General features: G+C 51.2%; 1 protein-coding gene across 5 annotated transcripts; it reads right to left on the bottom strand.

Moving 5' to 3' along the window:
* On the bottom strand, positions 1–27948 carry SCNN1A (sodium channel epithelial 1 subunit alpha). 5 transcript variants are annotated; one of them, XM_047787759.1, is made up of 14 exons: positions 27700–27948; positions 27065–27295; positions 24656–25016; positions 17306–17573; positions 16021–16211; positions 7782–7885; positions 7239–7402; positions 6742–6840; positions 6404–6521; positions 2401–2479; positions 2250–2307; positions 2032–2087; positions 1785–1860; positions 1–1421 (listed from the first exon to the last, which is right to left on the bottom strand). In XM_047787759.1, the coding sequence occupies exons 3-14, from the start codon at positions 25009–25011 to the stop codon at positions 1041–1043; spliced, it is 1950 nt and encodes a 649-aa protein (XP_047643715.1). In that variant the 5' UTR covers positions 25012–25016; positions 27065–27295; positions 27700–27948; the 3' UTR covers positions 1–1040. The 5 variants fall into 5 exon arrangements, with proteins under 5 accessions (XP_047643715.1, XP_047643713.1, XP_047643712.1 ...); XM_047787757.1 differs by lacking the exons at positions 27065–27295; positions 27700–27948 and adding an exon at positions 25681–26027; XM_047787756.1 differs by lacking the exons at positions 27065–27295; positions 27700–27948 and adding an exon at positions 25186–25674.

Here is a 27948-nt window from a genome sequence, read left to right as displayed (position 1 = left end):
TTCATGCAACAACATTTATTGAATACCTGCCTATTTGCTCCAAGCGGGACACTGGGACACTGGGCTAGATCCCAAGGATACATAAATGAACAAGACTCAATTCCTGACCACAAGGAGCTCACAGTCTAGTTGAAGATGCAGACACAAATGAACGAGAAAGTAAACGCAACATCCGCACTTCCGTAGATGTTATGGTGTGCTGCGGGAGTCCAGGGGAGAGGGGAGCCATCAATTCTGGGGAAGACAAAATAGGACAGAAGCTTCGCAGAAGTTGTGCTTTCTGAGCAGGGTTCTAAGGGATGCATAGGAGTTCTCCAGCAAATGGTGGGGGAGGCTTCCAGGCTAAGGAAATAGCTTCAGCAAATACGCAGAGTTACAAAAGATGTAGGGCAAAGGCACCAGGGTGTAGCTCCATGGGAGCCTGGGGCAGTGAGGCCGGAAGAGTCCTAGGGCCAACCGGGAATGGCCAAGCCTCTATTGCCCTGGGCCGCTCCATCCCCTGCCCTAAGGAGACAGGGAAGGGAACTGCCTAACAACTAACCAAGGGGGCTTTTGGGTGGGGTTCCCCACCCCAGTTCAAGAAGAGGAGCAAACGTCTGTCACTGGAAAGTGGCGTGGAGGGTCATCCTGGGGCAGAGGCCAGTCATCCTTGGGAAGGAAACGGCGCATGCCTTTGTGTGCCCTTGTTTGTGTTTTGTTCTGGTCGTCAGTTGTTTCCTAGGAAAGTTCTTTGTCAAAGCTCCAAGTTTGGCTTGGCCGATCCAAGGGAAAAAAAAACTTGTCTGCCCTTGGGTGGGGAAACCAGAGTGTTCTCAGGGCATAGCCACTGGGCACAGGGCATGAGCCAAGGTGATGCTGGCCCCTGTTCTCCAGGCCATTTCCATAGCCCCTTACCCACCTGCTTCCCTCCCCCACCAAAGGCAGCTGGGAAGCTGGGCAGCTGGACAGGAAGCCCCAAACAATTCTTTAATCCTGACAATGCCAGTCTCCGCTCACCAAGGGAAGTGCCTGCCTCCGGGAGGGGACAGTGTCCTTCCCTCTCAGGGCTCCCCTAGCGGGTGGGCAGAGGACCCTGCAGCTACTGAGCCTGATGGAGCAGGGCAGGGGCCCAGGGTGGCATAGGCAGGTGGAGGGGCTGACAAGGCCGGGTTGGCAGCAGGGCCTGGCGGGGATGAGGAGGGGGATGCGGGGTGGGGGCAGAAACGGGAGGGGAGGGAGGAGGGTGGAGTGGAGGCCACTTCCTGGGCGCCCCTGCCCCCTCGGCCTGGAGACCAGTATCGGCTTCGGAACCGCCGGAGCAGCATGAGGAAGGTGATGACCAGGAGGTCAAAGATGAGCTCGGCCATCTCCACCACAGACAGCACGGAGGAGCCGAACCACAGGCTCCACTGGCTGCCCAGGTTGGAGAGGAGGGTGACCATCTGTGCGGGAGAGAGGCGCGCTGACCATCAGCAGAGGAGCCCCACCCTCCTCAGCCACCCAGCTCGGCCTCTCATGGCCCCCGGGTCCCTCTAAGCCACAGTGGGGCCGGCTGACACTGAATCTGTCTCAGGGGCCTTTGCCCCATCATCCCATCACCCGGCACCTCCTCCCGCAGGACTTCCCCTCCAGCCAGCACCCTTCTTCTGACCCCCCAACCTCACCCGTGGTCCTCCTTCCCTTGGTCCTCAACCTTCGAGGCCCAAACCCTCTGACCCCTTGCGTTCGAGGACAGCCACCTGGCTAAGCCCCCCACCCCCACCCCCACCCCCAGAGCATCCCAGGCTCAGGGAGGCAGGACGCACCGTGACAGAGGGGGACTCGGAGTTGGTTTTGTAGTTCAGCTCCTTGAAGAAGATATTGACTTTGGCAACTCCATTTCTTTGGAGCGAGGGAGAGGATGGGAAGAAATGGCCAAGCGTTACCTTCTCTGCTGCTGGAAATGCCCTCCTCCAATCAACGGGAGCAATTCCTCTCCCCAGGTCTGTGTCTCCCCGCCCCTCCCCGCCCCCAAGATTCCTTCCCTGGGCCTGGGACCAGGATAGGACTGACCTTTTGTTCTTGATGGTGTAATTGTTCTGTCGAGACAGCATCTGGAAGACCCAGTCCTGGGACAGGATGGGGGTGTCAATACGATCACCCACATACTTTTCAGGCTTACAGGGGTGGGGGTGGGGTCAAACACACCCATATAGATATTCCCAGAGAAAACCACAATGTTACACACACACACACACACACACACACACACACACACACACACACTTTACCTGCGATGTCACTGAGGGCCATCGAGAGTACCCAGCAGAGAGCTTGTAGGTGGTGACGCTGGGGATGGAGAAGGGCGCTTAGTGATGGCGGTGGGGCTCTCCCACAGGGAGGCTGAGCTGAAGACCCTGTGTTCTCCCCAGCCAAGCTCACCTGCATGGCTTCCGGCACTTGGTGAAACAGCCCAGGCGGTCAGAGGAGAAGGCATCCTGGAGCTTATAGTAGCAGTAGCCTGTGAGTGCAGAGAAGTGCCCACTTTCCTAGGACCCTTCAGGCTTCTCCACCCCACACCCGGGGGAGTCCCAAGATCCCTGGCACCCACTTCACAGGAGTATTACGGAGCACGACAGTGAGGCCTCTTGAGGGGCAGCACCAGAAAATGTTAAAGAAATTAAGCTAAGTCCAATAAAAAAGAAAAACAACCAGGACACACCTCTGCAAAGATGTGTAGGATATGGACAAACATTTAAAAGTGAAAAGGAGGAGTTCCCATCGTGGTGCAGCGGAAATGAATCCAACTAGGAACCATGAGGTTGAGAGTTTGATCTCTGGCCTCGCTCGATGGGTTAAGGATCTGGTGTTGCCATGAGCTATGGTGTGGGTCGCAGACGCAGTCTGGATCCCAGCTGTGGCTATGGTGTAGGCCAGCAGCTGTAGTTCTGATTGGATCCCTAGCCTGGGAACCCCCATATGTTGCAGGTGCAGCCCTAAAAAGTAAAAAAATAAAATAAAAATAAATAAAGTCAAAAGGACATATAGGAACAATTTTTGGGTAAGAATAATGAGATTAAACTACAATGAGATATCGCTTCACACCCACTAGGATGGCTATCATTTTAAAAGATAATAACAAGTGTTGGTGAGGATGTCGAGAAATTGGAACTCGTCACTGCTGGTGACGTAACATGGTGCAGCCACTGTGGAAAAGAGTCTGGCTGTCCCTCAAAAGGTTGAACACAGGAGTTCCCATTGTAGCACAGTAGTTAACGAATCCAACTAGGAACCATGAGGTTGCGGGTTTGATCCCTGGCCTTGCTCAGTGGGTTAAGGATCCAGCGTTGCTGTGGCTGTGGTGTAGGCCAGCGGCTACAGCTCCTATTAGACCCCTGGCCTGGGAATCTCCATATGCCGCAGGAGTGGCCCTAGAAAAAGCAAAAAGACAAAAAAAAAAAGAAAGATAAAAAGGTTGAACACAGAATTGCTCTATGACCCAGCATTTCCACAACCAAGAGAACTGAAAACATGCCCACACAAATATTCATAGCAGCATTATTCACAATAGCCAAAAAGTGGAAACAACCCAAATGCCCATCAACTGATGACTGGATAAAAAAATGTGGTCTATCCATACAGTGAATGTTATTCAGCCATGAAAAGGAATGAAGCACAGATGATGCGACAAAGTGGATATGCCTTGAAAATATTATATTAGGGAAAAGAAACCAATGACAGGAGTTCCCGGGTGGCTCAATGGGTTAAGGACTCAGTGTTGTCACTGTTGTGGCTCCAGTTACTGCTGTGGTGCAGGTTCGATCCCTGGCCCGGGAACTTCCGTGTACTACAGGTGTGGCCAAAAAAATAGTAATAATAACAATAACCCAGTGACAAAGGATCACTTATTGTATGTTTCTGTTTATAAGCAATGTCCAGAATAGGCAAATCCAGAGTAGATAGAAAGTAGATTAGTGGTTATGAGGAGCACAGGGGAGGAGGGAGGGGGGAACTGTGGGTGCAGGGAATGGGGAGCTTAGAGGTTGCTAACGGGAACAAAGTTTCTTTTTGGAGTGATGAGAAGATTCTAAGATACACCTGCGGCATATGGAGGTTCCCAGGCTAGGGGTCCAATCAGAGCTGTAGCCGCCGGCCTACACCACAGCCACAGCAATTCAGGATCTGAGCCGCGTCTGCAACCTACACCACAGCTCACGGCCATGCCGGATTCTTAACCCACTGAGCGAGGCCAGGGATCAAACCTGTGTCCTCACGGATGCTAGTCAGATTCGTTTCCACTGAGCCATGACAGGAACTCCCCGAGAGGGTTCTCAAGTGATTGTGACAATTATTCTACAGCTCCATGACTGCTGAAAATGAAAACTATACAATACAATTGCACTGTACACGTTCAATGGGTGAGTTATCTGGGGAACTGAGTTATCTCAATAAAGACATTACCAAAAAAGGAATAATGGGACCATGGATTCCTCCTTCTCCCCTCTTTCCCAAGTTCTCAGTAAAGTTATTTTTTGTCATTCTTTCTTTCAGTCACCCGGTCCAGAAGTCCTTCTTCATTTCTGACCCAAATCCCTCTGCCTGCCAGGGCTTATATAATTAATTACCCAATTAATCTTTAATTAGGAAGAATGGGAAGCAGCTAAGTCCTTCTCTCTGGGGAGTCAGCAGTCTTTAAGAAACTCGGCAGAATGTGTTTCCAGCCGAGTTCCTCTCCCTCGTCTTCATAGCGTCTCAGCAAACAGCGCAACACTGTTTTTCTCTCTCAGGAAATCTGTTCAAAAGTCACAACCACTTAGCAATCACTGTTTGGGGGTCAAGGGAGCAGCGTCCTGGGACTTCATGTCTGCCCTCCGGGTCTTGGCTCGTTCATCTGAGAAAGGAGCCAGTCAGGCCAGACGGCCTCTGCGTGTCCCTCCAGCTCTGATGCGCCGTGAGTCTCTAAGGCCAGAGAAACAGCAACCCGGAGGCTGAGGCTGCAAAGCTCAGGCAGGAGGAGAGCTGAGAGCAGCAGAGCCAGGGAAGAAAGCAGGCAGAAAGAGGAACAAAGCAGAGCCAAGACAGCGCTCAGCCCTCTAGGGTCTGCCATGCCCCCACCATGTCCCCTGGGAGGGGTCAGCCATGCCAGGGAAGGCCATGTGTACCAGAGACGCGCCTCTATTGTCTAAGTCTCATGTTTGGGATTTTCTTTCCCTCTCAGCTTCTGAGCACACAGCTTTCCTGCTGAATAACTCAGCTGCAGAGAAAAGCAAAAGGGATCAGTCTGCTCCTAGATCAGGGTAAGGAGTAGGCGCCAGGGCCCTCCAGATTCTATGAGTGTGCCCTCCTGCAGGTAAAACATTCTTCAATAAGCAATTCCAGAGTTCCCATTGCAGCACAGCGAAAACAAATCTGACTATCATCCATGAGGACACAGGTTCGATCCCTGGCCTCGCTCAGTGGGTTAAGGATCCAGCATTGTGTGAGCTGTGGTGAAGGTCGCAGACTCAGCTCAGATACCATGTGGCTGTGGCTATGGTATAGGCCAGCAGCTACAGCTCCGATTCGACCCCTAGCCTGAGAACTTCCATATGCCCTGTAGTGGCCCTAAAAAGAGAAAAGAAAAAAAAAAATTCAGGAGTTCCCGTCATGGCTCATTGGTTAACGAATCCGACTAGGAACCACGAGGTTGCAGGTTCGATCCCTGACCTTGCTCAGTGGGTTAAGGATCTGGCGTTGCTGTGAGCTGTGGCGTAGGTCGCAGACACAGCTCGGATCCCGAATTGCTGTGCCTCTGGCATAGGCTGGTGGCTACAGCTCTGATTAGACCCCTAGCCTGGGAACCTCAATATGCCGCGGGTGCGGCCCCAGAAAAAGGCAAAAAGACAGAAGGAAAAAAAAAAAAAAGGAAGAAATTCCAATCTGGAATTGGAACTGCCATACCTGCTCCTGTTGAACTCATACATCTGGACATTATAGAACATCCATAAAATGGAAGGCGTTAGGGAATGACATGTCAGCCAATGCTTCTAGTATTTTCGTCCTGCACCCAGTGCAGCCTTGCCAGTGCCTGACACCAGCTCCCTGGGCAGTGGGCCGGGAAGCCACAGGCATAGCGGACTGAGTGCAGAAGCCAGGGAGCTCTCCCTCACGTGCTCTTCCTTCCTTTTGCTGCAAGTTATTTTTAAATGGGGCCACCCCATTATAAATGCACAGAAGCCAACACAGAGGAAGACTGCACGGGAGGATCAGAGGTAGAAAGAGACAGAGCGGGAGAGGAAAACGGCAAGGGGCCACATCCAAGGGCTGGACAACAGCAGTCAGGGGGAGAACCCGTCAGAGAGCACGGGAGCCAGAAGCCTTCCCCACAGCCAGGGCACTGGGGGTGCAGGGCTCTCAGGAGAATCCTGGGGGCAGGTGGTGGGGGCCAGGCCTCCCGCAGTCTCACCCCAGGAATTATGCTTCCTGTAGTCACAGAACTCCATGCCCGGAGGCAGCGGGTAGAAGATGTAGGCACAGCCACACTCCTTGACCATGTTCTGCTGGAAGCAGGAGTGGATACACACCTGGAGGAAGGGAGAGGGAAGGTGGGGGGGGTCAGGCCTGCCCTCCCCCACAGAGGCCTGATCAGCATGGGAGGGGAGGACATACCTGTCCCAGACCCCACAATGCGCCGCCCCCCCTCTTTCCACCATGCCCATCACCTGCGCCACCCCCCCCCCCAGCTCTGGCTGACCCACCCTGCAGGCCTGGGAGATGGTCGCCGTAGAAACAGGTGGGCCTCACCTGCTGCGTGTACTTGGAACCATAAAGGTTCTTCACAGGGACCTCGCTGCCATTCTTGGTGCAGTCACTATAGTCGCCCCCAAGTCTGTCCACGGCTTCCTAAGAACCCAGAAACACTGAGAAATCAGAGGTCAGAGGTCAGAGCAAGGTGGGCCAGGGGTCTTCCTGACCTCTGTCTTCCCACAGTCCCGGGTTGTACATCCTAGGCTGCCACCTCTCTTATTTGCCTGTCCCCCGGGCTAGTCCAAGGACCCTGGGCCCAGAGCATCCATCCTCTGAGACCCTAAGCACATCAGGACCCCTTTCAGCTCTCTTGCCCCAGATCCCTACTTTCTGATGCCCCCTCGACCAGGCCCCTCGCCCATGCTTTCTGCCCCCGAGGACCTCCACACACTCAAGGCCCAGCCTGCATGACCTCTTCAGGTCCTCTGGCTGTCACCTCTAGGGCCCTCTCCAGTCTGAGGCTCTCTTCCCAGCCTCCCAGTCAGCATCCTTGCCTTGCTCATGCTGATGGATGACTCCACACCAGGCCGCAGGTTAAAGCCGCCATCGTCCATATAGGCAGGTTCATCCTGCCCGTGCACCATCACCCTGGCCCCGGTCACCGTGGACAGCAGTGGGATGAAGTCATTCTGCTCTGTGCGCAGCGTCAGGGACAGACCTGGGGGGTACAGAGGGAACAGGGTGGGAGAGGTTTGGGAGATGCATCAGGGGGTGGAAACCCATCTTCCCACTCTGCCTAGTCTCTAAGGCTCCCAGGGCAGAAAGTTCTGGAAGACCTGCAAATGGAATGGCAATCCTTGAACTGGGTTCCAAGGGGGAGGAGGGAGGCAGAAAGGACCAGGACAGGATTCCTTTCACACCTGGAATGGACTACGTGGTGCCCAGAGGGGAGAAAGAACAGAGAGGATTTTTCCAGGATCGAGGTGGGCATGCTGCAGTGAGGCCCTGAGCACCCCTAGGACACAAGCTCAAGGTGGGTAAATGTGGCCGTGCAGGGCAGGGGGTGGGGGGCTGGGCAGAGGTCGGGGACCGCTCACCATTGTTGACCCCCGGCATGGAGGACATCCAGAGGTTGGAGCTGTTCTTATCATTGAAAGTGTAGCAGTTCCCATATATCGGGTGATGGAAGTGAGAGTAATTCCTATCCAGGAGAGAGAGCCAGAGGGAGTGGGGTCAGAGGGGAAAGTGCAGGGGGTCGGGAGAGCAAGACTTTCAGAGCCCTGTGTTTCCCGATCACCTACTATGTGCCAATGCAGTGCTGGGGGCCTTGCCCGAGCTCCCTCAGTCACTCCATTGGGCATCAACCCCATTTCACAGAAGAGGAAGTACAGGCTCAAGGTCACGTAGTTGCCCAAGTTCACATAAGCAGCAAGTGTGCGAGGACTCAACTCACGTCAGCTACCTTCTAGCCCAGGCTCCTGCCACCAGGCCACCTGATCTCACTGGCCTTGTGACCTCTCAGATTGCGTGTTGCACTGCAAACTCTTGCAGCACCCCTAGCTTCTCACACATCTAAATCTTCGTTCCCCATTTGGATTGTAATCTCCTTGAGATTACAGGAGCCACATCTCATTCATGTCTGAGTCATTTCTGGGTTGACAGTATGGTTCTTGGCATATAGGAGACATGGGGAGGAGGTTAATAAATGGTTGAGAAATTAATGAAGGGAAAGGAACAGAGGGACAGGATGAGAATGAGACCGGTAAGTAGGAGCTTCAAAGACAAAGATCAGATCCGAGGGCAGGAGTGGGACCTCTCACATGAGCATGCCTCCCACTGGTAGGTCCAAAGCTGGGCTGGGACAGGTTAAGGAACAGAGAGAAGGGAATCGCAGCTTTGTGTTGCTGCGAGAGGAATACAGTTTGACAGCAAATCGCAGGTTCCCCAACAGGGAGGCTGTGCGGGGCTGTAGCCAGAGTCTCGACGGGAAGAGAGGGGATCTGTGTTCTAACTACCCTGCTACCTTGGAGCCAGTGATAGGAGCAGGGACAAGAGGGGGCTTTGGCCTAGGATAGGCAGAGGAGACAGAAAGAGAACTAGGAGAGGGAAAAAGCCTGCATGGAGACCAGGAGTGGGGCTCTGGCTATGCGGCCTGGAGCAAGTCATTTTTTCTAAGCTTACTTTCCTCATCTGTAAGATGAGGAGATTGGAACCAGATGATCTTGAACACTCCATGGGCCCTGAAGAACAAAAGCACAGGGGTGTGAAATACTGGTGCACATTCTGGGAAGGGCTAGGAAGTCAGCATTTCCAGAGCACAGGCTGCACTCAAGAAGGCATGGAAGCAGAGGCAATGGAAAGGCCAGAGACCAGTCCTGCAAGGTGGGTGAGCCTGCACAGAGGAGAGGGACAGGGACAGGGACAGGGTGAGAGATGCACACTGTGGGCTGTGTACAGCGGGTGGAATCAACGGAGTGGGTAGGGCAACACAGGTGAAGCTTAAACTCATAGAACTTAGTTTAAAAAGTAAAAGGCATGCAATCCCTATCAAATTACCAAGGACATTTTTCACAGAACTACAACAAACAATCCAAAAATTCATGCGGAACCACAAAAGACCCAGAATTGACAAAGCAATTCCGAGGAACAGAAACCAAGCAGGAGGCATAGCTCTCCCAGACTTCAGGCAATATTACAAAGCCACAGTCATCAAGACAGTGTGGTACTGGCACCAAAACAGACAGACAGACCAATGGAACACAAAAGAGAACCCAGAAAGAAACCCAGATACCTATGGTTAATTAATCTTTGACAAAGGAGGCAAGAACATAAAATGGGAAAAAAGACTGTCTTTTCAGCAAGTATTGTTGGGAAACCTGGACAGCTGCATGCAAATCAATGAAATGAGAAAACACCCTCACACCAAGCACAAAAATAAACTCCAAATGGCTTAAAGACTTAAATATAAGACAAGATACCATCAAACTCCCAGAGGAGATCATAGGCAAAACATTCTCTGACATCAACCTTATGAATATTTTCTCAGGTCAGTCTCCCAAAGCAACAGAATTAAAAGCAAAAATAAACCAATGGGACCTAATCAAATTTACAAGCTCTTGCACAACAAAGGAAACCAAAAAGAAAACAAAAAGACAACTTACAGAATAGGAGAAAATAGTTTCAAATGATGCCACCGACAAGGGCTGAATCTCTAGAATACACAGGCAACTTAGATAACTCAACAGCAAAAAAGCCAACAACCCAATGGAAAAATGGGCAAAGACCTGAGTAGACATTTTTCCAAGGAAGATGTATGGACGGCCAATAAGCACATGAAAAAATGCTCAACATCCCTGATTATTAGAGAACTGCAAATCAAAACTACCACGAGATACCACCTCACACTAGTCCGAATGGCCATCATTAGTCAGTCCATAAATAACAAGTGCTGGAGGGGGTGTGGAGAAAAGAGAACCCTCCTGCATTCTTGGTGGGAATGTAAGCTGGTACAACCATTATGGAGAACAGTATGGAGATATCTTAGAAATCTATACATAGAACTACCATATGACCCAGCAATTCCACTCTTGGGCATGTATGTGGACAAACTTTCCTTTAAAAAGACACATGCAGAGTTCCCGCTGTGGCTCAGTGGTTAACGAATCCAACTAGGAATGATGAGGTTGTGGGTTCGATCCCTGGCCTTGCTCAGTGGGTTAAGGATCCGGGGCTGCCATGAGCTGTGGTGTAGGTCAAAGACGCGGCTCGGATTGGACCCCTAGCCTGGGAACCTCCATATGCTGCAGGAGTGGCCCTAGAGAAGGCAAAAAGACAAAAAACAAAAACCAAACAAAAAAAGACACATGCACCCACATGTTCATTGCAGCACTATTCACAATAGCCAAGATATGGAAACAACCCAAATGTCCATCAACAGATGAATAGATTAGGAAGATGTGGTATATATACACAATGGAATACTACTCAGCCTTAAAAAGAAAAAAAAAAAGAATGCCATTTGCAGCAACATGGATGGAACTGGAGACCCTCATACTGAGTGAAGTAAGTCAGAAAGAGAAAGACAAATACCGTATGATATCACTTATATCTGGAATCTAATATAAGGCACAAATGAACCTTTCCACAGAAAAGAAAATCATGGACTTGAAGAATAGACTTGTGGTTGCCAAGGGGAAGGGGGAGGGAGTGGGGTGGATGGGGAACTTGGGGTTAACAGATGCAAACTATTGCCTTTGGCATGGATTAGCAATGAGATCCTGCTGTGTAGCACTGGGAACCATGTCTAGTCACTTATGATGGAGCATGATAATGTGAGAAAATAGACTGTGTACATGTATCTGTAACTGGGTCACCAGGCTGTACAGTAGGAAAAAGAAAAAAAAAAAAGAAAGTGAAGAAAAAAAAAGTAAAAGGCCACATGAAATGCGTAACACACCGCCATCTATGTCCGCATTACAAGACACTTGGTAAGAACACACACAAAGAAAAACACATCAAGCACATTATGAGAATATATAAGAAGCAGTATAACACAATGGTGAGGAACATAAACTACTTGTACTTGAACCCTAACTCTGACAAGTGTTAGCTGAGGGACCTACCCAAGTACTTGATCTCTCTGTGCTGCAGTTCCTCATCTATAAAATGGGAATAATAATAATAGACCTTTACCTCACAGGGATACTGTGTGGATTAAATTACTTAGAAGAAGAGTGCTTAGTAGTTAGGGAGAGCTATATAAATTTGCTATTAAATAAGAGTATAGGGATTTTGGGGTTCCCTGGTGGCCTATAGTTAAGGACTCCACATTATCACTGCTGTGGTTCAGGTTACTGCCGTGGCACAAGTTTGATCGCTGGCCCAAGAACTTTTGCATGCTGCAAGTGCAGCCAAAAAAAATTTTTTTTAAAGACTATGGGGATTCATTAGGACAGCTAAAAGTGGAGTTCCTATAGGGGCTCAGCAGAAATGAATACGACTAGTATCCATGAGGATGTGGGTTCAATCCCTGGCCTTGCTCAGTGGGTTACAGATCCAGTGTTGCCATGTGTGGTATAGGCCACAGAAGCGGCTTGGATCTGGCATTGCTGTGGTTGTGGTATAGGCCAGAGGCTACAGCTCCAATTCAACCCCTAGCCTGGCAACTTCCATATGCTGTGGGTACAGCCCTAAAAAGAAAGAAAGAAAAAAAGAAAGAAAGAAAGAAAGGAAGGAAGGAAGGAAGGAAGGAAGGAAGGAAGGAAGGAAGGAAGGAAAGAAAGAAAGAAAGAAAGAAAGAAAGAAAGAAAGAAAGAAAGAAAGAAAGAAAGAAAGAAAGAAAGAAAGAAAGAAAGAGTGAGCTAACAGCAAAAAGACATGATACCAAGGGGAGGATGTGGAGAATTTACAACTCTCACACACTGCTGGTGTGTAGAATGGCACAGCCACTTGGGATATAAAAAAGGCATGGCCACTTGGAAGACAGTCCAGCAATTCCTCCAAACGTTAAATAGAGAATTACTATATGACCCAGCAATTCCACTCCTAGGAATCTACGTAAGAGAAATGAAAACATACATACACACAAAAACATGCACAGGAAGGCTCACAGCAGCCTTATTCATAATAGCCCCAAAGTGAAAGCAACTTAAATGTCCATCAACTGCAGAATATATAAACAAAATGTGGCATATCCATACAATGAAATATTATGCAGTCATAAAAAAGGCATGAGTGACTGGTACATGTTGCAACATGGATGCACCTTGAAAATACCATGCTAAGTGAAAGAAGCCAGTCATAAAAGACCATATATTGTGTGATCACTTTTACATGAAATGTCCCCAGTAGGTAATCCATAGAGACAGAAAGTAGATTAGTGGTTTCCCAGGCTTGGAGGAGGGGAGGGAATAGGGAGCAGGAAAAATATTCTAAAATTAGAGTGTTAGGAGTTTCACAGTTCTTTGAATATGCTAAAACCCTGAATCATATACATTAAAAGGATGGATTTTGTGGTATGTGAATTACATCTTAATAAAGCTGTTATTAAAAAGAAGATCATAGGAGTTCCTGTTGTGGCTCAGCAGGTTATGAACCGGACTAGTATCCATGGGGATGCAGGTTCAATCCCTGGCCTTGCTCAGTGGGTTAAGGATCCAGCATTGCCACAAACTAGGGCATAGGTCACGGATGCAGCTCAGATCGGGCATTAATGTGGCCTAGGCCAGGAGCTGCAGCTCTGATTCGACCCCTAGCCTAGGAACTTCCATGTGCCACGGGTGTGCCCCTAAAAAGAAAAAAGAAAAAGAAAAGATCATAGAGAGAAGGGCAAAGGTATTGGGATTATGGGGCAGCAGAAGGCTGAAAAAGCCATGAAAAATAGCTTCAACTTGACTCCAAAGGCCATGAGAGACACTGATGGATTTTAAACAGGACTAACTGGAATAGTTAAGTGTAGCAAAGTGCAAGCAGAACACAGGGATATAAAGCAGAATAAAGGGAGGTTACAATAGCCCCAGTGAGAAATGATGAGGCTCTGAACTGAGGAAATGACCTAAGCGTCAAGACTGAGATGAACTGTGGACTTTCCGTTGATGGGGAGGTAGGCGCCCGGGGCCAGGCAAAGTGAGAGAGGGTGATGGAGAGACTTGATGGCAGGTGGGGGCTAACCCAGGCTCAAGTGCTGCTATTGTCTCACTTTCCCGGTGGTAGCTTCTGCTGTCAAACAAACACAAAAGCCAGAGACAGAAACAAAAGTGTGCTCCAAGTGACAGGTAGGGGCAGAAGCAGGTGACACCTGGCCCTGCTGACATTCTCCAGGGACAGGGGGTTGCTGCCTCAATCCCCTTCCTTGGCCAGGTAAGACGCCTGAACTGAGTAGGGAGGGGCCTCGGCAGTAGGAGGGGCCAGGGGCTGCAGAAAGGGACCTCCCTTACCCCTAGCCTCTCCCATCCCTCAGAGTGCTGGTAGCTGCCATGACCCCTCTGCAAGGACATTATGAGAGGAGATGTGACTGAAAGAATGCCTGGAGGGGAGTAGAGTAGGGAGGACCCTTGGCTCGGGCTGGCCTGGTGTCCTAGGGCAAGTCACTTCACCTGTGTGAGTGTCACTTCAAATGAGTACTGAGATTCAGCACTCACTGCAGTTTACAAAGTGCCCTCCCTTTCCGTTGTTATTTCATGCAATTGGAGATGGACGTTATCATCTTCACCAGGTAAGGAAAAGTGTCAGAGTTCCCCGGTGGCTCAGCAGGGTAAGGATCTGGCACAGTTTCAGTGCTGCGCACAGATTCAATCCTGACCCAGGAATTTCCACATGCCCTGGCTGCTGCCAACAAACAAACAAACAAAAGAACAAGAGAAAGTTCCAAAATAACAAGGATTTTTCTTTCTTTCTTTCTTTCTTTTTTTTTTTTGTCTTTTTGCTATTTCTTGGGCCGCTCCCATGGCACATGGAGGTTCCCAGGCTAGGGGTCTAATAGGAGCTGTAGCCACCGGCCTACACCATAGCCACAGCAGCACGGGATCTGAGCCGCATCTGCAACCTACACCACAGTTCATGGCAACGCCGGATCGTTAACCCACTGAGCAAGGGCAGGGACCGAACCCACAACCTCATGGTTCCTAGATGGATTCATTAACCACTGCGCCACGACAAGAACTCCGGATTTTTCTTTCTTCTTTCTTTTCTTTCTTTCTTTCTTATTTTTTTTTTTTTTTTTTGTCTTTTTAGGGCCAGACCTGCAGCATATGAAAATTCTCAGGCTTGGATGGAACTAGAGATTCTCATACTGAGTGAAATAAGTCAGAAAGAGAAAGACAAATACCATATGATATCACTTATAACTGGAATCTAGTGTACAGCACAAATGAGCCTTTCCACAGAAAAGAAGCTTATGGACCTTGAGAATAGACTTGTGGTTTCCCAGGGTGGCGGGGGCGGGGGTGGGAAATGGGAGGGATGGGGAGCTTGGGGTTAATGGATGCAAACTATTGCTCTTGGAATGGATTTACAATGAGATCCTGCTGTGTGGCACTGAGGACTATGTCTGGATACTTACATCGCAACATTACAATGGGAGGAAAAATTATGTATACATGTATGTGTAACTTGGTCTCCATGCTGTACAGTGGAAAAAAAATATATATATATATTTTTCGATCCCTGGCCTTGCTCAGTGGGTTAAGGATCTGGCATTGCCATGAGCTGTGGTGTAGGTCAAAGACGCAGCCGGATCCCGCGTTGCTGTGGCTCTGGTGTAGGCTGGCAGCAACAGCTCCCGACTGGACCTCTAGCCTGGGAACCTCCATATGCCGCGGAGAGCTGCCCTAGAAAAGACAAAAAGACCAAAAAAAAAAAAAATGAAATTCTCAGGCTAGGGGTTGAATTGGAGCTGTAGCTGCTGGCCTACATCGTAGCTCACAGCAAAGCCAGATCCTTAATCCATTTAACCCATTGAACGAGGCCAGGGTTTGTTACCTCTAAGCCATGATGGGAACTCCTTTCTTCTTCTTGATGTACCACAAATGACTCAGGCGGTGACTAGCGCATAGCCCAGTCAAAAATATTTGTTCAATGAACACTGAATGAATCTCATTTCCCCCTACTTTATGAACAAATAAACAGACTCTGAAGAGTGACATGAGGAGTTCCTGTCGTGGCTCAGTGGTTAACATATCCAACTAGGAACCATGAAGTTTCGGGTTCGATCCCTGGCCTCGCTCAGCGGGTTAAGGATCCGGCATTGCCATGAGCTGTGGTGTAGTTCGCAGATACAGCTCAGGTCTGGCGTTGCGCTGGCCGTGGCGTAGACCAGTAGCTACAGCTCTGATTAGACCCCTAGCCTAGGAACCTCCATATGCCATGGGTGCGGCCCTAAAAAGATGAAATAAATAAAGAGTGACGTGAAGCACCTAGAGTCACATGGATTGGAAGGAACAGAGTCAGAGCAGGAACTGGGGGTCAGTCGCCCACTCAATCCATGCTGTGTCCACTACACCACTACTACCTGTCTCGTCTGAGAAAGCGGAGCAGGGGGCCAGATGATGTTCCAGGCACTCTTGAGGTTGAGGTTAGTTAGTGAGAAAGAGGCCTGGGCAAAGTGGAGAACCAGGCATCCAACCCTTGGTTTCTCAAAGCCAGATCTCAACCCCAGCCTTCCCAGAGAAGCCATATGAGGCTGTCATTCCCAGATCCAGCCCTGCAGAAGTTTGGACCTGAGGTCAGTGCTGCCCTATCCTCCCCACAGGCATTTCTTTAGTCAACAAGCGCTCCTGGGTGCCACTGGTGTGGGGCCTCAGGCTGGCCCAGAAAACCAGGCCAGAGGGACAGACTTACGCCTCATTGCAGGAGACCTGGTTGAAACGACAGGCGAAGATGAATTTGCCCAGTGCATCCTCCTCCAGCGACGGAGAGGTGTCCCGTCGTCTGGACAGAATGTTGATGTAGTGGAAGCGGTACCACTCCCTCACTGCATCCACCCCGGATGAGTACGTCTGGTAGAAGCAGTCTGATTTGTTCTGGTTGCACTGAACACAGAGACCAGAGCGTCAGAGGGCCGGCAGCAAGGGTAAGCAGGGCAGGCCAAGGTCAAGGAATGAGTGTTCTGAGGTCCTGAGGACCAACAGGTAGGATTGGGAGCTGGGAGTGGGAAGGAACAGAAGGCAGAGAGAAGCAGAAGCCTGGAGGAGAGCAGACCCGGAGAGCAAGGGACTAGGAGAGTGGCAGGTAGGCCAGAGAAGAGACTGGGAGCTGCACACACCTCAGGGTCATGTATGAAGCCTCCGAGGAGAATGGAACAAAGATTCTTCTCCTCATTTCACAGATGGGAAAACTGAGGAATCAAGTAGTTCATCCCAACAGCAGAGCAGGGACTGGAACCCTGGCCTCTAGGTACCGTGGTCCACTCTTACTAAAAGGACTTGTCTTTCTTCTCCATGCCTTTTTTTTTTTTTTTTTTGTCTTTCTGTCTTTTAGGGCCATACTGGCAGCATATGGAAATTCCCAGGCTAGGGGTCGAATCCAAGCTGCAGCCGAAGGCCTACGCCACAGCCACAGCAAAGCGGGATCTGAGCCACGTCTGCGACCTACACCACACGTCACGGCAACGCCAGATCCTTAATCCACTGAGGGAGGCCAGGGATTGAATCTGTGTCCTCGTGGATGCTAGTCGGGTTTGTTAACCACTGAGCCACGACGGGGGAACACCCCATTTGTTTTTTAAGTCTCCTTGTCAGTGCCTCCCTATTCTCCATCTTAGGCCGGTGGAGCCCCAGTGCCCCATCACACTAGAGGGTCCCAACCCAATCCCACTGGGAGGACTGAATTCAGAAAGGTGCATTTTTCACAGTAGATCCGACTTCCCGCCCCCATAAACGTTCTCAGAGGCTGCCAGCGAGGACCCTTCATAAGCTGGCGCCCAGAGAGATGTTATTTAATTCTATTTTTCAAACCTTATTTATAGATTTAACTTATTTATTTTGCCAGCCCGCGGATGAGGTCTGCCTTGTACCACTGCGGCGGAGGTGCGGTCGGGAAAGAGCAGAAACCTGCTCTCTGGCCGAAACGGTGGGGCGGGGCCTTCCCCGGAGATGGGCGGGGCCTTGGCGGGGTGGGGCCTTACCAGTTGGAAGCCGATCTTCCAGTCCTTCCTGTTCACCTGGGGATTGTTGTCCCGCACGCTGGAATTAGCGCTGCGAACTCTGCGGGCCGAGTGGGGCGGAGCCGGGACCGTCAGGCGCTGCAGAGGGTGCGGCAGGGGCTCCCGCAGGTCTCGGCGGAGGCGGGCGTGGGCCACGAGAGTGTTGGAGGAGTTGTACTTGTACAGGTCGAAGAGTGTCTGCTCTGTGATACGGTCCAGCTCTTCCAGCTCCTCTTTAATTTCCTTGTACCTGGGAAGGGCGATGGCTAAGGGTCCGACCAGGGGGCGGCCCCGAGCCAATCCCTGTTTCCCCCGCCCCACGCCCGGCCTCGGTTTCCCCGTCTGTAACCCGTGAGGCGGTTGTTCCCAGGGAAGCCTGCGGGGAATAGTTCTGGGGTCTCCTGGACTCTTTGGGGGCAAGAGGGCGTGTAGAGAGGTGTGTCCGCGGGGTAATTGGAGGCGACAATGAACTCCAGCGGTGACAGCGTTTATTGCAGCAAGTTTATCGTAAGGGAGAGGCGGGAGGCGCTCTCCTCCCACTCGCCCTGGCCTGAAAGGGAACCCGGAACTTGTCTGCCCTTTCCTGGGGGGGCGGGCAGACTGGACCCAGACACTTAAACCGACCCACGATCCGCGGGCCACCCCATGCTATCCCCTTAGAGTGGCCTTTTGGCCTGTCTGCCACTTGACACTTTCTAAATCAACTGCACTTCGAGACTCTTACCAGGAACTTTAAAAATGCCAATGCCACACATTCCCCTCCCCCCCATCACCACCCCCGCCCCGCCTCTATGCCCCCATATACCAAAGACAGTTTTTCAGAGTTTTGGGTGGGGCCCAAACACCTTAAGTTAAACACTGACCAGTATAAATCGTCACATTCCTTTTTCTCAATATGGGGCTTATTATCATCTCCATCATGATAGAATCTACTAAAGCAAACACCTAGAACTAATAAACAAAGTTGCAGGATAAAAACCCAATGTACGAAATTAATTGTATTTCTACATACTAGCCACAAAAAACTCGAAAATGAAATCACAAACACAGCACCACATTAACATATGTTGCATATGGAGCATAAACAACAGCAAATACTGGGAATAAATCTAATGAAAGGTGTGCAAGACTTCCACACTGAAAATCCTGCTGAAGCAAACCAAAGACCAAAATGAAAGAAAGGAGTTGTGGAGGTCATGGATCAGAAACTCGTGATGCCTCCCAAATGGCTCTTTAGTTTCAACCCAGTCCCTACCAAAGCTTCAGCAGACATTTTTGAAGAAATTGAGAGGCTGATTCTAAGATTGATATGGGAATCCAAAGAATCTGGAAGGGCCAATTCGGTTTTGGAAAAGAAGAGCAAAGTTGAGTACTTACACAAACTGACTTTATGACTATAAAGTCACAGTAATCAACCGCGTAAGGCTTATGGAAGAATAGGCAATAGATCAATGGAACAGAAGAGAATCCAGAAATAAACTCACACATATATGGTCAACAGATTTTTTTTACCAAAGCACCAACAATTCAATTCAATGGAGAAAACAGTTTTTTAAATAACAGATACTGGAACAACTGGATACTGAGTGGAAAACAAATAGAACCTCAACCTCTATCTTAGTCCGTACAAAAATCTAGAACGTATAGAACATAGATACCTTCATGACCTTGGGGTAGGCAAAACTTCTTAGAATAAAAAAATATCAAAACATGAAATACCAAAATATAGAAACTTCTTACAAATCAACAAGAAAAAGATAAGTTGTTTTAAAAATGACCCCCCCAAATATGCATATGGTCACTAAACACAAGAAAAGGTGCTCAACATTATTAGTCCTCGGGTAAATGCAAATTAAAACCATAATGAGGTACAATTTAACATCCATTCAACTGAAAGTAAGAGACCGATAACATCAAATATCAGTGAGAAGGTGGAGCAACTGGAATTACTGTTGATGGGAGTCTAAAATGGTACAACAGGAGTCCCCGTTGTGGCTCAGTGGTTAATAAACCTGACTAGCATCCATGAGGATACAGGATTGATCCATGGCCTCGCTCAGTGGGTTAAAGATCTGGCATTGCCATGAGCTGTGGTGTGGGTCACAGACGTGGCTCGGATCCTGTGTTGCTGTGGCTGGGGCCTGGGCCGCCAGCTACAGCCCCAATTCGACCCCTAGCCTGGGAACCTCCATATGCCTCGGACGCAGCCCTAAAAATACAAAAAAAAAAAAAAAAAAGAACGGCAGTAAAAGGAAAACTTATAGGAACTAAGTTCCAATCAGCTTTCTATGCTCATTTGCCAGCCTCACCACTTTTTGGATGGTTAGCCTGAAAGTTACTTTTCTCTGTGCCTCTGTTTCATCATCTGGAAAATGGGAATATTAATAGTACATGTTGCATGGTGTCGTTTTAAGGGTTCAGTGAGTTAATGTATGAAAAGTGTTGAGCAAAATAGCTGGCAGAGTAGGCAGTGTATAACTGCAGCTATTGTTTTATTGTCATGACTGTTCTTTAACAAGAGCAATAATAGTAAACTATTTTTTTTTCTTGTTTGCTTTTTCGGCATATGGAGGTTCTCAGGCTAGGGGTCGAATCAGAGCTACAGCTGCCAGCCTATGCCACAGCCACAGCAACATGGGATCCAAGCCGAGTCTGCAACCTACACTACAGCAACGCCGGATCCTTAACCCATTGAGCGAGGCCAGGGATCGAACCCACTACCTCGTGGTTCCTAGTTGGATTTGTTTCCGCTATACCACGATGGCAACTCCCAATAATAAACTATTTTTGGAGAAGAGAAAGCCAAGGAGACATAGGAGCACTGCCCGCCACTTGTCTGCCTTGTGACTTTGTGGGTTTTTTTTTTTTTTTTTACTTTATTTTTGGCCACACTCATGGTATGTGGAAGTTCCTGGGCCAGGGCTGGAAACCCAACCACAGCAGCAACCCTGGCTAAGGCCCAATCCTTAACCCGAGGCACCACACAAGAACTCCTGTGACTCTGTGGAGCCTAAGACTAGATTCCAGTTCTGACTCCTCCATCTGGGTAGAGTGACAGACAGCTGGGTGACTTTGCAAAGCCTTTAGGTTCTCAGAGCCTCCGTTTTCTCCTATGACTCTGGGGTGATATTTCCCTCCTTATCCGGCGAGCTTGTTACGAGTATCAGATTGTGACAATGGCCTTTGCAAACCACAGCAGGGTTACTGCTGTCCCAGGTGCACCTGAACTGATGGCCATCGGCAAAGAAAGAGGGGACGTCTTTAGAGATGCTTCAAAGAGACTGAACCAGGACTGGGGAAGAAGTTACAAGTCTCCAACAACATGTGAGGTTGCTGACAGGAAGGGGTCCATCATTGGGAGGGGGAGGGGTGCCAGATCTAAGAGTCTGGGCTTTGTGGTCCCTGCCAGGCCTGCCAAGACAGAGCCTGCTTTCCCCCCAACCCCCTATCTCAGAGCCTTCCCCTCCCTTCCAGCAGCTTCTCTCCTTGCAGAACCGCCTCTCTCCTCACTGCCATGTCCCCTGCTCTGCCAGATATCTCTGGGAAGGAAGATTCCATGACCTTCTCTGTTCAGGAATGCCCAGCTCCTCAGAGCCTCCTTGCCTGTCCGCTTGCACCTCTCACAAGCGTCCTATCTTAATGCATCTATTTCTTGCCCGTCCTCCAAAAGTAAATAAATAAAAAATAAAAATAAAGAAAAATGCCCAGCTCTTCCTTAGAACCAGCTTAAATCCCTCCCAGGACTGGACAAAAAATATGTTCTTGGGCTCTGTTTTCCAAGGATGTGGATTTGTCCCACCCTCTCCTTTGGTGAAAAAAAGCCCTTTATTAGCCAGAAAGAGGGGACTGCCATTGGAGACCCCTCACACTGGACTCTCTTAGCACCTCCTTGCTCAGCATGAGGGTCTTCAGCCTGGTGCCCTTTCCTGGCAATTGCAGAGCAGCCCAGAACACCCCCTCTTCCTCTCCCTCCCCATCTGATGGCCATACCCAGCTACCCGCAGGGGGGCATCTGGTCTCACCTAGCCTCATGCCAGGGATCTTGCTGGGTTCTTCTATCTCATCCACAATTTCCAGCTCCTCCCTGCATCCTCTGCCCGGGTCACCCATCTCACCTCTGCCTCCAGCACCCACGCCAGCCAGCAGCATGATTCACACTCAGGTCCCCACCCACCAGGCTGTATTAACCTGTCCACCCACCCCTGCCTGTCTCCTGGAACAGAAACCAGCAGCTCCTCCCTCCTCACTCCTTCCTCCCCAACCCCCCACCAACTCCTGCTGCTCTTCCCCACGGATTCCCACCAGCCCCCCAACCCTGGATGCCTCTCCCTCGCCTCTCCTTAAAGCGCAATGAGGGAAAGAACTTTGAAATCAGACACACTTGGTGTGGGACTCAGTTGCTGACCTAAGATGCACTGGCTCCTACATAGGGGGGGGGGATTTTTGAATCCCAGTCTCACCACCTGCTCTCTGTGTGAACTTGTGCAAGTTACCTAACCTCTCTGGGCCTCAATTTCTTCATCTATAAAGTGGGAATAGTTCCTGGTATCTACATCAGAAGTCTGTTGTGAGGAGTAAATAATTTATACAAAATCTTAATTTGGTTGTTGGTACATATAAAGACTTTTTTTTCTTTCTAGGGCGGCATCCTCGGCATAGGGAAGTGCCCATGCAGCTGCTGGCCTATACCACAGCCATAGCAACGTGGGATCTGAACCATATCTGGGAGCTACACCACAGCTCATGGCAACGCCGGATCCCCGACCCACTGAGCGAGGCCAGGGATCAAACCCACATCCTCCTGGATACTAGGCAGATTCCTTTCCCCTGTGCCACAATGGGAGCTCCCACATATTAAGTCTTAGAGGTGTCAGCCATTATCATTGTTGACATTTTTTATTATTTGCTATTTGACCCTGCTCAGATTACTTTACATCCATTTCCTCATCTGCAAAATGGAAATAATAATGCCCATCTCCATGGACTTGTCAGGATTAAGTGAGATAGTGCTTAAAAAGCACAGGGTTGGAGTTCCCGTTGTGGCACGGTGGTTAACAAATCCGACTAGGAACCAAGAGGTTGGGGGTTCCATCCCTGGCCTCGCTCAGTGGGTTAAGGATCCCGTGTTGCTGTGGCTGTGGCGTAAGCTGGCAGCTACAGCTCCGATTGGACCCCTCGCCTGGGAACCTCCATATGCCACAGGTGCAGCCCTAGAAAAGACAAAAAGACAAAAAAAAATAGAAATAGAAATAAAATAAATAAATAAAAAGCACAGAGTCAAGCACAGAGTAGGTGTTCAACATCCTTCCCCAGCCCTAAGGAGCCTCCCCTGACTCCCCTCCTTTCCAGGGTGCTGGGTTCTCTCCCCACCAAGTCCTACGGGAGTGGACACCTGCCTCCCGGCCCTGCAGGCTCCAGAGGCCTGGGTTCTGGTTTTCATCCCCTGGGGCTTTTTCCACTACTGTCCAGGGCCCTGCACCCAGCAGAACCTTGGAAAGTATGCAGGCCTCAACACAATCACCCCTGCCCTGTCCATCTCTCACCCACATCATTCAAGCACAAGTATTTATTGAGAACCTACCACCCCACTCGGGGCCTGCCTGCCCTCCCCTCCCTTCTGGCTCAAGGGTGGGGTGGGGATGGGGTAGGGGTGGGGGGTAGGGCTGTCCTTCCCCCTCACCACAGCCCCAGGGGATGAGGGGTGGGGGGAGTGGGGGAAAGATCAGGACAGGGAAGCAGGGAGGTTGGGAAGAAGAGAAGCAAAGCCGTGGGCACCAGGGGAAGAGAAAGAAGGCGGAGAAGGCAAATAGAAGCAAGCTCAGCAATAAGAGGGAAACATCTGAGCGGAAACGCCATTGATTCCATGGAGTCCACATCTTGGGGATTAAGAAGAGGCCGGGGGTTTGCGGTCAGGCAAACAGAGGATGAGTCACACTGAGCTCCTATCTCTGTGACCTTGTGCCTTACTGCTCATTGCCTCAGTTTCTTCAAGTAGAAAAGAGGGATAAAAATAGTACCTACTTCATAGGATTGTTGGAAGAATTAGAGATGCATGTGGGGAACCTGGCCGTGTCTGGCGCATGAGGTAGCTTCTTAGTATCTGGCCCCTTAGCCTGGACCTCATTAGGGGGTCAATCCGTGAAATGGCCCTGCATTTTTTTCTCTGCAGGACAGGATGTCCCAACCCTTGTTAGTTCATGACACACCTTCGGACACAACAGAGTAAGTATATGGGGAGCCTCCACCCCCCCATGTGTGACCAATCTCAGTCATCCACCATCACATGCACACCCCATCTGTTTGCTCACACGTACGCTCAAGCAGGCACACACACGCATGCTCATAAATCTCATACCCCTTGAAGGCAGAGACGTTCACTCACGATTTTTATTATACCTATCACAGTGTGCTCGTTATTTGTTTATATGCCTGTCTCTTATATGCCATCTTATCTTTCAATAACACCTGGCAAAGTACCCGGCCCTCAGCAACGATTGAATGAATTATCGAGGGACCCATTTGCCGGGTGCCTGAACCGTGTCTGGCCTGCCGCGGGTGTCCCAGGTGTGGCTTGACTGAGTGAGGACACAGGAGAGGTGGGTATAAACACTCAGCCAGGCTCTCCTTTCTTCTCCATGGTTACCGCCTCACCCCCACTCCCACTTCCGGACCAAAAATTGGCAAAGAACAGTGATGAAACCCAAAACTTCAAGACACACCCAAGCACGGAAAAGTCAGGCACCTGGGCAGGTGGACTGGGCAGGCCGCTGGGTCACCTGGGCCTTGGGGGAAAGAGCCTGCCTAGGGCTGCCTCTATTCAGTCCTGTTCTCCACCTCTAGCCTCAAGATTCACAGATAGCTTTGCCACCAGGCCTCCCCCCAACTTTGCTTTCTCCAAAACAAACTTCCCTTCTAAACCAAGACCAGCCTGCCAGAGCCTAGCCCCTACTAGCTCCCCACCAACCCCCCCTCCCCCGCCCCAGCACCTGCAGTGGCTTCCTTGCAGAATTTCCATCAGATTCATCTCCTGACCTGGAGGAGGAGCTGATCCCTACCCCGCCCTTCTGAGTTATCAGCATCTTGACCTCATCAGCACTCTCTCCCACTTGCCTGAGGATGAAGAGGCCAAGAGGAGGTTGCTGTCCCACAGGCACTCTCTGGAGAAGCCTCAGGTAGTAGGAAGTCTCCCCAGGAGCAGAGCAGCCAGCCCATCAGGTCTGCGGGGAGCGGGGCAGGAGCAGGGAGGTGCTTCCTCTCCCACCCCTGGGTCTGAGCATCTGCCAGCCCAGTGGGCACCCAGGTATCCTCTGAATTCCCTTCCCAGAGACTGACCTGTAGGGATTGAGGGTGCAGATGGTGACGGCAGGGAAGACGAGCTTGTCCGAGTTGAGGTTGATGTTGAGGCTGACAGGGTAGCTGAAGTACTCCTCGAAGAGCAGGCCGAACTGCCAGTACATCATGCCGAAGGTGCAGAGCCAGAGCACGGCCCAGAAAGCCGTCTTCATGCGGTTGTGCTGGGAGCACACCAGGCGGATGGCGCCGTGGATGGTGGTGTTGTTGCAGAAGAACTGGAAGAGCTCCCGGTAGGAGCGGTGGAACTCCAGCAGGGCCTCCTCCTCCTCCGTGGGCAGCGGGGGGGCCGTGGGTTCGGGGCCCGGCCCCGGCTCCTCACGCTTGTCTCCCTTCATGAGCCCTGGGTGGGTTGGGGAGGGCGAGGGTCAGGGCTGAGTTCTGGGCTCTGGGTGCCCTTCGTCCGTCATCGTCCGGAGCCTAGAGCTGGGCTGCTCCTGGACAGGCCCTCATCCACCCTTGAGCCCACACTCCCCCGCCCCTCCCTCCCTCCTTCCTAAGAGCCCGCTGACCGGCTGGAGTTGGGGCCAGAAGAGCTGGAGCCGGGCTTCCCTGGAGTGGCCTCTCTGTTGCTTCCCTGATAAGGCCGCCTTTTGGGTTCTGTCCTAGACGCCCCCTTTCCGTCTCCCCTGCCGTCTGTCTCTGCCTGGCTTAGTCAGTCTTCTTTGCTCTTCTTCCTCCAGATCTCTGTGTCTTGGCTCCTCTGTCTGTCTCTCTCTGTCTCCCTCTGTCTCTCTGCCTCTCCACTCTCTTCTTCCTTGCCTGCCAGGATCTCTGATCCTGCCTCCCGTCCTCTTCTTCCTCACCTTGCCCCCTCTCAGGCTGGGCTCTCTCCTCCAGTCTCTGGCCCTGACCTCAAGCTGTGACTTGACTCCCTCTTGGTCCCAGGGACTGCAGGGCTCCAGGAGGTCTGGGCTGCCTCCTGCTCCCCACTCCCAGGTTGTAGCTGGACTGGGACTGGTTCCTTTCCAGTTGAATCTGGCAGCCCAGCCTCTCCTCCCCCTCACCTGACAGGTGCAGCGGCCGGGCCGGGGAGCCCGCCCGCCGGCCGGGGATAGAAGCGACAGAAGCCTCATTAGCATCTCAATTAAAGGTGAGCCAGGCAGGGGGAGGGGCAGAGGAGGAGCCTGAGCTGAGAGCTCTCCACTGGGAGGAGGGCTCCTGAGGGCTGGTGACCTGGAGCCCAGGGACTGGGGAGTGATGGGGAGCTGGCCGGCAGGGAGACAGAACGGCAGGCGAAGGTTAGAGATCTTGAACCCGGAGAGGGATCTTGAACACAAAGCCAGGACGGCAAAGCCAGGAAAAAGGACAAGTCAGGATGAGTGAGACTAAGGTGGAGGGACCAGGAGAACAGGGAAGGCAGGAAAAGGGAGATGGATGGAGAAGGACGGGCGGGGGGGGGGGGGGGGGGGGGATGGAGGAGAAGCAGAGAGGAGAGTGAGGGGGAGGGAGCCACCCCCAAAGGGAGTCTCCCATCCCTGGCAGGACTGCCGGGAGGGATGCCCCCAGCAGGCTTCCAGGAGCCAGGTGCCCTCCCTGGGGAATCCCCAGCTTCACCCCCAGGTGTTGGAAAGGAAGGAGCAGGGGTATCTGGGAACACATCCTGGCCCCTGCCCGCCAGCCTGGTATTCAGCCACAGCACCCCCTCTGCCTCTCCCACTGGTCCAGCCTCTTCCCGCTGGACTCCTCACCACCACCCCTACCTTGTCCAGCCCAGGGAGGGGCCCAGGTGGAGCTGGGGGCTGGGCGGAGCCCTGGGACATTCTGTTCTTTTTTACACCATTGGCTGCCAGGTCAGGAATGTGTAATGTCCCCTGTTTTGGTCACGAGGTTGCAGGAATGTGTACTCAGAGACAGGGGCCAGGCAGGGAACTTGGGCAGAGCCCTGGAGCTCTGGGAGCGTCAGGGACAGGCCCTAAGGAGGCAGGGAGGATGTGGGCCTCACGGGGAAAATTAGGAGGAAGAGGCTGGGCCTAGTCTGACTCCACGTCACCCCTGGAAGGAAGGAAAAGCTGAATATGGGGGCTGAGTTTTTCCTCTGAAATCTCTGTCCAAGACAACCTAGCAAGAGAGTAAAGAGTGAAGGGCCAAGGAATCAGAGAATCGGGCCCAAAAAGAGGTCCCAGGAGGCACAGGGACCCAAGCACACAGCCCAGGTGAGAGATCTGTCACTGTGGCCATTCTGGAGGCAGCCCAGAGCAGGGCGGGTTCACTAGCTTCTCCCTGCGGAAGCAGATCTGGGGCATGCCGACACCGGCCCAGCCTGAGCACTGATGCAGCCCCATGGGAGAGGACAGGCCCTTGATGTCATGAAGACAAGGATCCTAGTGACAGAGATGGGAACGGAGTATTCAGGGAGCCTGAGGGCGGGGTGGGGGGAGAGGCACTCACCCCAGGAGACTCAGGAAGACTTCCTGGAGAAGGTGGCATCTAGATGGGCTCAGGGTACAACCTGGTCTCCTGTGGCTTCTTACAGTGACAGCTGATGTCAACCAAGATTCCAAATCTGTCCCATTTCTTCCCTGACACCTACTGGGGACACGGTGCCTGGGAAGGAAAACGCTGGATTTTTCTTCATTTTCCAGATGAAGAAACTGCCCTCCACAACGATAAGGCGGTTTTCTGTGGACACAAAACCAAATAGCAGTAGAGTGAAGAAGAGAAATAGAAATTGTCTTCTCAGGGGATTATCTGTTAAGAGTTTTTGCCATACATTCCAAGACAGACCAGCCACAGACTCATGGGGAACTGGGGCTCCCCTGCACCTGGTTTTGAAAGCCAGGAAGGGAGTTCCTGTTGTGGCTGCATGGGTTAAGAACCTGACTAGTATCCGGGAGGATGTGGCCTTGCTCCGTGGGTTAAGGATCCACAACCATGCAGCTCAGATCTGGCATTGCTGTGTCTGTGGTATGCGCCGGCAGCTGTAGCTCTGATTCGATCTCTAGCCTGGGAACTTCCATATCCCTTTGGTACTGCCTTAAAAAAAAAAGAAAAGAAAAGAAAGCCGGGAAGGTTCACACACTTACATACAGGGTCTGCGGATTCACCAGCCATCTGGGTCTTGGATTATCTCCCCGGCTCTGTCAGAAGCTTTCTCCACTGTCCCCACCTTCCCAAGGGACGTCCTGATACCCACAGATGGGTAGTGCCTGAAATCCAACCACTGGCTCAAGGCCACACGGGCAACAGTTGTCCTCTCCAGGGCCCTGTGAGCAGGATTGTGAGGCCTGGTCTGGGCTGAGCCAGAGAGTTCCATGTCCCCATAGCACCTGCCA

Source organism: Phacochoerus africanus, chromosome 7, assembly GCF_016906955.1.
Source record: "Phacochoerus africanus isolate WHEZ1 chromosome 7, ROS_Pafr_v1, whole genome shotgun sequence".
NCBI lineage: Eukaryota > Metazoa > Chordata > Mammalia > Artiodactyla > Suidae > Phacochoerus > Phacochoerus africanus.
Note: the sequence above shows the minus strand (reverse complement) of the source record. Positions and strands in the feature narration are given on the sequence as shown.

Coding starts and splice junctions, on each gene's coding strand:
- SCNN1A (XM_047787759.1), bottom strand. CDS start 25,011: ATGAAGGGAGACAAGCGTGAGGAGCCGGGGCCGGGCCCCGAACCCACG. Junction 6,522..6,741: donor GTTCCAAGTACACGCAGCAG/GTGAGGCCCACC, acceptor CCCTTCCTCCAG/GTGTGTATCCACTCCTGCTT. Junction 2,088..2,249: donor GGCCCTCAGTGACATCGCAG/GTAAAGTGTGTG, acceptor ATCCTGTCCCAG/GACTGGGTCTTCCAGATGCT.